General features: G+C 41.6%; 1 protein-coding gene across 1 annotated transcript; it reads left to right on the top strand.

Moving 5' to 3' along the window:
* Positions 1-2,788: 2,788 nt before the first annotated feature.
* On the top strand, positions 2,789-9,986 carry GBGT1 (globoside alpha-1,3-N-acetylgalactosaminyltransferase 1 (FORS blood group); the record flags this gene model as incomplete). The annotated part of the gene is made up of 6 exons (XM_082492815.1): positions 2,789-2,850; positions 3,976-4,038; positions 5,367-5,417; positions 5,516-5,551; positions 7,639-7,773; positions 8,232-9,986. The coding sequence occupies 6 exons, from the start codon at positions 2,789-2,791 to the stop codon at positions 8,914-8,916; spliced, it is 1,032 nt and encodes a 343-aa protein (XP_082348941.1). The 3' UTR covers positions 8,917-9,986.
* Positions 9,987-11,281: the final 1,295 nt, after the last annotated feature.

Raw genomic sequence — 11,281 nt, 5'->3', positions numbered from 1 at the left:
TGAAGCAAAGGGGGAATTCATCAGCTGTGCTCCTAATGATGCAATATTTCGAAATATGTATATTACTTTTCCTGAGAGATTAGATGTTTACTTTGTAGAGACACATGGAAGTACACTATGCCTATTAAAATAGCTGAAACTGCACTAAAATAACAAACACACCCCTGTCTTCTTTTATTCTGTGTTAATTTTACTCTTCAATTTGAGGATAACTATTATTTTCCTTTCTTCTGTCTGTTCACTATCCTCTGTCCTTCCCCATCACCCAAGTTCCATGCTGTAACACTCTGTATGCCATGGCAATAAGTGCACGAGGATGGTCAGGTGCAGGAAATGAGAATCCCCTGGAGACCATCTGCAAAGTGGTACTGTTTTATATTTTCATTTATGCTTTGGGGGAAAATTTTGAGAGGATGTTTATGAAATTGGAAAGCAGTATCAAGCTGGGAGGGGCTGTAAGCACCACAGAAAATAGAATTCAATCGAGGCTTGATGTTTTAGAAAAACAAATAGCCTGAAAATGGAGTATAATTCCATAAAGTCAAGTACAAGGTTTTATATGTCATAGACCTGGCTAGGAGAGGTTCTGTAGTAAAGAAGTGTGGATTACATGTGGTCACAGGCTGAATGTCATCACCAGCGCTGTGTTCTTGCAAAGTAGGCAAGTGTCGTATGGGAATGAACTGTCACAGCATTTCAGTTTCGTGGGGTAATCCTGCTTTACTCAGTACTGGTGAGGGCTCAGCAGAAGTATTTGGTTTGGTTTTGGCACCACACTTCATAAGAACGGACTGATTAGAGATCAAACAGAATTTACATGAATAATCATGGATCTTGAAGTTAATCTACAAAGAAAGATTGAAGGAGTTATGGTCATTGAGCTTACAGAATAGAATAGGGAAGGAAACATCGTAGCCTTCAGATATGTAAAAGGAGTCTCCAAGTGCATGAACGCTGTCATAAAAAGGCACAGACCTAAACTGCAGCAGCTGAGACCCTGGTTGGAAATTAGGAAGCCTCCTGATGAGAGGGGCAGTAAAGCACTGGCATAGGTTGCCTACCCACCCTGTGTCTAGCCAGCTCTGAAAGAATGATTGAAAAGCAACTGTTTCAACGCCCCTCTGCACACTTGTCCATTTTGCGTGTGCTGGAGGCATCAAGCCCAAGGTCAGATATGTGGCGCTGAAAAATCCTGGCATCGGTGTAGCAACTCTCATTACAGAATTAGCACAGGAATTAGATAAGACTAGTGAAAGCATAGAATAACAGCTAGAGGGGAAAGGCTCATTGCAAATCCTTCTACATTTGTGGATCGGCAGCTTTTTTAGGCAAGAATCCAGAACTGCTCAGCGTGAATCCATGAAGGCTTTAAATGGTAGAAGGCCTTGAGATCTATTATTTTAAGTTGTTTTTTTTTTTAAAGTGGAATTTTGTGATGCTTCTTGGTGAAAGCTGATTAGATTGGTTGACAGCAAAGTGAGGAAGAAGCAGCAGAGCAAATTTCTGTATGGCATAATAAACAAATTAAAGAGCTTTTTCCTACCTGTCTTTTTATAACCAAAGAAATTAAAGTGGGAAAATTGCCGCTGACTTTTCAGGTCCATTGGCACTGTTGTATACCTTACCAAGGGTGAGGACAGAAAAGATCTCCATGATGCTTATTTCAGCCTCCCCCAAAGAAACACCCTGTACTAGTTCCTCCCACTAACATCAACGCTACTGACTGCCTATAAATAGGACTTTGACAAACAGCCCTTTTTTTTTTTTTTTTTTTTTTTTTTTTCCCAGGCTCCGGTCACACGCTAGAAAGTGCTTACCTCTAACTCGAGACTGCATTACAGTCCCCACAGCAGCAGCCTGGAACGCCTGCTTTGCAGAAGAGCACTTTATGTGGACACAGAGGATGCCGCGGAGGCGGAAGTGAGCTTGCACACAAGAGACTTATCCACACTACCACAGATCTCTGTATTCACTAAAGGTAATAATGAATGTAACCTATAACAATTAATGTGCTTGTAACGAGCCCCTTTTGGGGCTACATGCAAAGGCTTTGTGTGTTTGTCACAGGGCCCGTGGTTCACGCTGTGGGAACCTTTACTTCCCTGTGAACAGAAAAGGGATTAATTTGAGCTTTTAAAGTAAGACAGCTGAGCTAGGGGAAGTTGATTTTTATGGCTGTTGAAAAGGGAGTGATTTCTTTGACTCAGAGAGAAATATCATTACCCAATATGCATTATTATTGTCACATAATGTTTCTTTGCTTGTATCGGACCTCAGTTTACCTTTCTCCTACGTGCACCTTTGGAGGGAGCTGTCTCTGGCAGTTACTTTTGTGAAAGATGGAGTTTATCAGCTGAAATGATAACTGTATTAGCTCTATGTATCAGCTGATAGGATTTGTTTTGGTGAGTTTATTAAATTGCAAAGGGTGTGTGCTTTAGATGAATAAATGGAATTTACAGAAACTAGAATAAAATCAGAAAGGCTCCCCACACACTTATAACTGTGATTAGATCTCACTGAAATGGAGAAATGTCTCAGTTTACAGGAACTGCCTCAGTGACTAAGTGGCCTGGGTATTACAGTCTGGTTCCTTCTGCCTTCCTGATTTCAGAAAGACTGAATTAAAATGAAACTGCTTGGAGAATCTCATGCTTCTATAATAAAATAATAAATTTCTCTCATAGTGAGATGTTTAGAGCCAATTTCCCTTGGGTTTTTTTGTTCTTTGCAGACTGAAAGCTGCAGGGCGTAAGAAGTTGCCCTTCCTTCTTCTACTCTAGAGGACATGATTTCCAGGAAAGTGTTGGGATCTCTTCTCTGTCTGATTGTTGTTACTGTGTTTATCTGGTAAGCATCTGCTGGCAAGCTTGGTCATATTTAAAATATCCTGTCTATGTCTATCCTGTGGTAAAAAGCACAGTAGCAGAAAAATGTAGGCAGTGCATTTTGTGGAAAGTCCCTGTTAGAACTGTAAGAAAGAACAGTAATGTGTACAATAGATAAAGGAACACTAGTAAAGGGAGAAGCCTCCAAAGGGAGAGTGAAAAAAGACCAGTTGTATCTAAATTAGGTTGCTAACACCGTATCTGACTCACAAACAAATGTTCAGGCACAGAATATTCCAGTTACATTTCAGTTCAGGCCTTAAAAGAGATGATTATCTGTTTCTTGAAACAGTCCAAGCTCACTCCAATGAAACTAGGGATAGATTCATAGCTATCAAACATTGTTGCTTTCAAACATTGAGAATGTTAGTAGTTTTGAGTATACTGAACGCTGAGTATGCCTTACAGATTCTCTTGTGCAAACTCAAGCATTGTTTGAAAGGAATCTAAGATCAGGCATTTCTATTAACTACTAAATTATTGATCATTAGCTGTTAAATTATTCTTAATTATGCTGTATTTCTGATGTTGCAATTTGCTCTTTTTTCACATTGTGGGTGGTTGCGTTCACCAGTAGTTAAGCGATTGTATATAAAAATCTATATAGATTGTGATCAAAACTGAAGGGAGATAAAAAGCCTATGCAGCCTATTTGCCTGACACGCAAATTAAAGGACACACACAGCACACGCAGCGTTTAAAGTTCCAGGAAGTGTCAGTATGTCACATCAGCAAACATTGTATATTTATCCATTTTGGGCATTGCCTTATGTGTTCCATTTGTCTACACTTTTCAAAAATATGTAGACCCACATTTTGTAGATCGCTTGATGTCAATAAAAATACTTAGACCTGACGTTACAAGCTGAATGCTTCTGGACTCGTTTTGTCCCAAGCTTCCCATTTATACCTTGGCAGCAGTATATTACATTAAAATGTGAATACACTACACTAATTAGTAAAGTAGGCAAACAGTTAGCTAGAGTTACTTCTTAGAATCTCTGCCAGATTCTGAGAAGATCTTGGAAAATCCTAGGAAGATATCTTTCAACATTACCTATCTTAAAATGTTTCTTTGCTATCCCAGGTTTACAGTTGGGAATGGAAAAGTGCGCTACCTCCCATATTACCTTCCTTGCCCAGAAATTTTGTAAGTATCCCATTTTGTATGTAATTAATAACACAGGTCATTGTTACAGGAGCTGTGCTTCACTGACTGTATAAGTAGTTATTAACAAGTAGTCACTTGTTCTTTATTTTATGCAATGATGAATCTATAATTAGTCACTCTCTTAAAGCAAAATGGTAATAATGCAATCGTTTCTCCTTTAGTCTGCTTGCCCTTCAGGGCAGCTCTGTATTTGTACAGCACGAGTGAGGCCTTGTCTGCTGCGGATCACAGAGACCGTGACTAACAGGTTAACATTGGTTTTATTATCAGGGTGTAATCACACATGTGCGCGTGTTCACACAGGATCTCACTGTGCTTTAAGATGTGGACTAAGTATCGCAGCTCACTACACGGAGAAACGTAAGTCAGAGAGGTCACATGAATGATCATATAAGGAGTTCTGGCAGAGTTAGAAATAATCCCCTGGTCCTAATCATGTTCATCTTCTTCACTCTACGGTCTGTGCTTTCCACTCGCTTTATGAATGTATTTGTGTTATGGCAGCACTTGAGTCATGGACCAGTAGCCTGTTCTGAACAAAATGAAAGGGTAGATGCTTCTCCAGAACCCTTACAGTTTAAGGGGTCAGCTTCATTGTGTGAGGCACACTAATGTACACTTAACTGACGTAGCATTGGTCCTAAAAGCTATCTCAAAGCTGCATAAAAGAGAATTTACACTGTGGAGGAACAGGGTATATGTCCTAAGTGACTTCACTGCCATATAGGACCATAGCTGTAACATGACAAGCCATGGCTTTTCCCATCCTTTGTCATGACCTACTGATCTTGTAAACACAAAACAAAAAAATGTAAATAGAAAAGATTATCTGTTTTAGGAGCATTTCTGATTATTTCAAGCCCTTAAAAAACATTGTATCTAGTAAGATGCTTATTTCTCTGAATGCTGTTTAAAATGTGATATATTTCAGGTAGTTCAGCCCTCCAGGTGAACAGGAACAGTTATGCAGGGAATGGAGCACATACATGACCAGCACTGGCAGTCCCCAATAAGCATCTGCTTCCCTGGATTTTCATCCCTAAACTCTGACTTTACTAGACTTAGAGAGCTGCCAGCTTCTCTCTGTCCCTGTTGTGTGCTCTGTTTCAAAATAGTTACTCGTCTGACAGCCCTTGAAGGTGCGTACAGGCGATGTCGAACTTTCTGTACCAGGCAGAGCAGTGTGCACAGCAACTGGAGCGAGAACTTGGACAGCTGTCAGTACAGCAGCAGGTCCTGCCACTGAACCAGGTTCTTGTTTTTGGAAAAGTATTACAGTTCCTTTCTTTTCCCACCCCATCATGCAGCTCCATGAAACTCCAATATACAGAAGAGAAGCTAATCCAGCTTTTCCCTCAGTAAGTACTGGCTTTTTATTTCCCGACCTTTAAACTGCTGTTCCTCTCTTCTGGGGATATTCATTTATTATTCAGTGGATATTTCTTTCTTTTTACAGATTGTTTTATCAGCAGCCAAGAGTGCTGGCTCCAAAGTAAGTTTCTTTGTTTGAACTTTGTCACTTGTTTCTGCTGAGTTTTTGATTTGGGTGCTCTGTGGTACTCACAGTTTCAAAGTCCTGGTACACACTGAACAGTAGCTTGCTCCAAGAGAAGCCCAACCGTATGGCCATGTCTGCAGCTGTCTACGCTACTATAAGATTTAGTTTAGTCACTGTATACTTGCTAACACACCTACTGTAAATTCCCAATTAATACGTTAGCACACAGAGAGCCCTGTCTACGTGGTTGCTGCCAGGGCCTCTTTTTGGGATGGGACAGATATAATAGCTGGAAGACAGTGAGAAATGCCTTCTGGAACTGTGTTGTAACTGTAACCAGCTGTGGGAGAGCTTTGAATCCATTTCAGGGCAAAATCAAGCGGGTGCCTCATATGACCTTCAGCAATGGTTTCAGCTAACCTGCTGGATGTTACCCTGGAACAAATGGCAGGCACTCACACAGACAAGTCTCTGAGAAGCAGTCAAACCAGTGAGTTTAAACAGACATGGAAGGTTTCAGGCAGCAGCAGCTGAGAAGTGATTTAGGCCAACGCTCCTTGTCAGCTCGAGTTTGTTAGCAGTCTCTGTTGGTCCAGCTCCTATGACCTGGTTCTTATCTCTAGCAGTTCACCTTCAACAGTCACCATTCTTTTGCACATTAATAAACACACCCTGTTAGTACATACCCTTTATTTTCCCCCTGCTATTTCAACAGGACATGCTGAATATTTCTCTCTTCTAATTGGAATAAATTAATGTGCAAAATCAGCTAGTATATACTGGACTAAACGAGGAGAAAATCATGTAGCTTTTAGTGCTCTATGTCTTCTGAAGGGAGTTCACTAGCATGCACTGAGAGGATGCATACCATGGAAATGAGTCATTGGGAAACCCAGTGCAGCCCTTTAAAATGAAATGAAAAAAAGCCCTGCTTAGAGAAAAAAACTTGCAGATTTCCTTCTCTCTCTTTCTATCTCTCTCCCTCCCTCCTCCAAAACCGAATAATTAACCCAGAAAGAGAACAGCGCAGTTAGTACATTTTCTGCAAACCAAATTCTTCTTCCTGCATAATTTAATCTTTTAATCATATGCATTACTATAGGAGGGAGTGAAATTGTTATTCTCCTACCCACTCAGATTGAAAGTATTAGATCTGGGTTGAAAGTGTACTGCTGCCTCAGCCATCAAACTGGTCCCCACAGGTCCCTTGGTTTGGTTTTTGTGCTATTATTGCCTTGGGAGCGTGTCAGATGGGAGACTGCTTCTATCTCTGAGCGTGGCCCTGTGCTGTGCATGACAAATTTCATTAGCAGAGTGCAACAGATCATGGTCTGGGGCAAATGTGTGCAGGCTAGGGTAAATTACACATCATAAATGACATCTTGTTTTAAAAGCAAAAAGGTAAGAAAGAAACCCTGAAAACAAAGAACAAAGTTGAAATAGCATTGCATAGCTGTAATAGGGCGTAATCAGACTTTGCTGCATGTATATTTGATATTTCCACTACCCACACGGGAGATTAAGGATTTTCTATAACTTTGTTACACTCTTGAATGCTGCCACACATACAGAATTTTGAATTACATCTGAATGTGTTAAAGCTATATATAAATACTGGAAAAATAAACTGTCATGCCACAAGCTATGTTTTAATAACACAGTAATGGGTATATTTTAATAGTAATTTTCATATTATTGCTTGTGTTTTAATCTGTATGTAGCAAACTGCATCAGACTGATAGCAAATATGCATAGCTTCTCATTCTATGAGCTCAGTGGTCGTAAAACTCTCCTCAGCAGAAAAGTCCTATGAGCTTAAATGAGATTTGAGTAAATCCTCAGGTTTTTGCCAATTTGTTAAACAGTGCTTAATTTCATATCAGGAACTGAAATGTCCATGCTTGATAACCTTAAATAAGAGGGCAGAGAAAAAGATATGAAGATAATACTATCCATAATGAGTTAATGCTGATACACACGCTCTTCTTCCAGCTGTCTTTTTAGCATTTCTTTCCTTCCCGTTTACTTGAAACCAAAAGGAACAGTTACATTTCATTAACATTCCCTTTCTTTTCCTTCAGGCGTCAGGATGTGCTGACAGTCACACCATGGCTGGCCCCCATCATCTGGGAAGGAACCTTCAATTCTGAGATCCTAGACAGTGCCTACAGGCCACTGAATCTCACCATAGGGGTGACAGCCTTTGCTGTTGGAAAGTAAGTGAACCACTCAATGGGCACAGTTCTTGGGCTGATGTACTTCCTCTGTGGAAAGACCATTTTGGCTTTTCTTGTCCTCAGCAGAGCTGAAATCTGTCCCAATCTGTAGTAAACTTTTATGCCCATGTGTCATGTCCATAATCATAGAAGCCCACAAGATAACAGACTCGGCACCCAAGGTACCAGAAGCATGGTCAGTAGTTTTGAAGAACTAGCATGTGTGTTGGGAATTAGACCTGTAGATAGGTGGCTGGTTGCTCAAAGCTGGGATAATCCACTTGTTCCTTGTCCTCCACTATATGTTATCTATTGCATGTATAGTGTATGCATCCTTGCAGCAATAGCTAGTCAACACTCTTCATCCCTTAGCATCTTCCATTCATTAAAGTACCCTTCATAATCCACCATGCATCCCTTTGTCTCTGCTGTGCTATTCACATGTTGTGTCTGCACAGATACACGAGGTTTGTGGGCCGCTTCTTGGAGTCAGCAGAGAAACATTTCATGAAAGGCTATCGAGTGAACTATTATATCTTCACTGACAACCCTGAGACAATTCCCAATGTCCAGCTGCAACCTGGACGAAGGTGTGTCATTGTCCCCATCAAGAAATTTCCCAGCTGGCAAGAGATATCCATGCGCCGAATGGAGGCCATAAACAAGCACATAGCGGAGACAAGCCATCAGGAGGTGGACTACCTCTTCTGCTTGGACATTGACATGGTGTTCTACAATGCCTGGGGGCCTGAGACCCTGGGTGATATAGTAGCAGCCATACACCCTGGCTATTTCAATGTCCCTCGAAGTCAGTTCCCTTATGAGAGGAGGAGTTCTTCAGCAGCCTACATCCCTGATGGAGAGGGGGACTTCTACTATGGGGGAGCTGTGTTTGGAGGGCTAGTCAAGAAAGTCTACGAGTTTACCAAGACTTGCCACATGACCATCCTGACAGACAAAGCCAATGAGATCATGGCAGCCTGGCAGGAAGAAAGCCATCTCAACAGGCACTTTCTCTCCCACAAACCCTCCAAGGTGCTTTCTCCAGAGTATTTATGGGATGACAGGAAGCCCAAGCCCCCTGAAATTCACCTCATACGTTTTTCCACAGTGGATAAGAATTACAAAGAGATAAGAGATTGACCATCTGATCCCTGCAGAGATGTTCTCTACACAATCAAACCCACTGAATAGTAGCTCCCACCATGAACTTTTGTTCCCAATGTGAACAAACTGAGAAAGGAACATGTGGATAGTTTCTCTGGACAACAGGAGTCAATGCATTTCAGAAGCAGCAGCCAAAGTGGAGGTGAGGATGAAAAGGTGTCTAGGTTCCAAATCTTTGTAAATACAAGCATCCTATTTGAGGCTGCAGCACACAAAAAGGCATCCAAAAGACCAGTTATCAAATGCAAGGCTGTCCTTATAGCAAGGCTGCAGATGCCTTTGCCTGAGTGTTTTCCTGAGGCCTAGCAGAAACTTACCAAGATCAAAATGGTATTTGACATTCCTGTGGAGAAGGAGCAGACCTAGAGTTTTAGTAAAGACCATTTTGCTTAAAAAAAAAAAAAAAAAAGATGTTTGCAGGGCAATGAGTTTTCATGCATTGTGATTTAAACTCACGCCCTTTATCAAAATCAGGAGGAAACTTGCACTCAGAGCAAGTTATCCCTGATTAGTGTGCAGCAGGATTTCTTGGATCTTCTCAGCAGAGAGCTGGTGCCAGCCATTGCCATTAAGAACCCTGGTCTGACAGGACAAATAGTGTGAATTCATATAGCAGTTATCTTCCAAATTCCAATCCGTGTTTTGGAAACCTGAGTTTAGACAGAACTGGCACAGCTCAGACCCAGACTGAAATTCTTTGGGATTATTTCAATCACAGATGTGCTCTGAACCTTTTCCCCGGTTCACATGTCTCTGTAGATCATGTAATCTTTTCCAACACAGAAAATCTGGTGTCGAGAGGTTCATGTTCTTATCCGTTGCTTCAAGTCCTTTCCAACTTTTCTAAGCTCTGTGAAATAAATTGGCTAGAAGCTGCTGGAACTGACAGTAAGGGCTGATGCTTTTCCAGCAAAAAGGGTGATTTCATTTTATAATTAAATGTTCTAGTGAAACTGTGAGTTCAGTCTGGAGCTGGAAGTAGGCTGGGGTTAACATTTTCTTTGCACGAATGTGATGAGAAGCTGAACCGGGCGTTTTGCAGCCTTTAAAGCTTGACAGCTCACCCGGGTGAACAGGCGGGAGGGGGGATCCAAACACAGGGGAGCAGCCACAGCTTGCCAAGGACGACTGCATAATTGTCAACTGAGGTCACAGCATGGGGGTTCATGGGCCACCTCCCTTGCCGCAGCACGTCTGCCATAAACATCTCCTCCGTTAACTCCCGAGGCATGCTACCAAAGAGCTGTGCAAGTCTGTGCCACGCTCGTTTGATGTGAGCAGGGAGAGGGGCCACAGGGACCAGCGGAGAATGACCATGCTGAGCACTGCTGCCAGGCTGAACGCATGGAGAGGAGAAGCAGGGGTGAAAGGGCTAAGCTGGCTGTTTCTAAGGGAACGGTTTAAAAAAAAAAAAAAAGAAAGAAAAAGAAAGAAAGAAAAAAGGCTCATTTGGCAGAGAGAGAGAGAAAATGGGGAAGAGGTGCCTGACTGTTCTTCTCTTCACATGAGAAAATTGCTGTATGGCAGTGTATCAAGTATTCAAAGCTTTAGGGCCCCACCACTGATTGCAGATGACTTAACGAGCCATTTCATTCCTGTGTGAGTAGGCTGAAAATGGCACTTGCCAGTGTCATTGTAGGCATTTCATCTTCCAGAAAACTAATTAGAAAAGCTTTCATGGTACCCATAATATAGATAAGGTACACAAAATATCTCCAGCCCCAAACCCCTTGTGGCAGCTGAGTCTGCTTTATCCAGCAAAGGGTCTGCCCTATTATATTTGCTCCAGAATGATCTTAGTGCTGTGGTGTGGTGCTGGAGGAAGACGCTCCTCTACATAACTAAACCAGAATTGAATCCCCTGTGAAGATATCTGCGTTTGGTAACCAGGCAACTCATTTAAGCCAAAAGGGTGAAGAAAGATCCTTATCCAAATATTTCCAAAAAGATATATTCTTACCAAAGCCAGGATTAATATTGTATATTTCTTATTCATAAAACAGTTGTTTCCTAAGGCCATGACTGAAACTAGGGTCTCATTATGCCACTTGCTATATATATGTGCGTATGGATTCTTTTACAAGCCAGAAGGAACTGTCTAGTCTGATCTGCACAGGACAAGCCAGATAATTTTATCTCCCAGTGTCAGTATCAAGCTCACAATACGTGGTTGGGCTGTGCTAGATCTCTTAGAAAAGCCTTCAGACCAAATAAAAACATGAAGTGATACAGCAGCCACAAATCAGCTGTGCCAATGGCTAATTCCCCGTATGCCTTAATTCTGCTCTAAATTGGTCTGTGTTTGCAGCCTGTGTTTGCAGCCATTGGGCTTCATTCTGCC

This window comes from Vanellus vanellus, assembly GCF_965231255.1.
Source record: "Vanellus vanellus genome assembly, chromosome: 18".
Taxonomy (NCBI): Eukaryota; Metazoa; Chordata; class Aves; order Charadriiformes; family Charadriidae; genus Vanellus; species Vanellus vanellus.
Note: the sequence above shows the minus strand (reverse complement) of the source record. Positions and strands in the feature narration are given on the sequence as shown.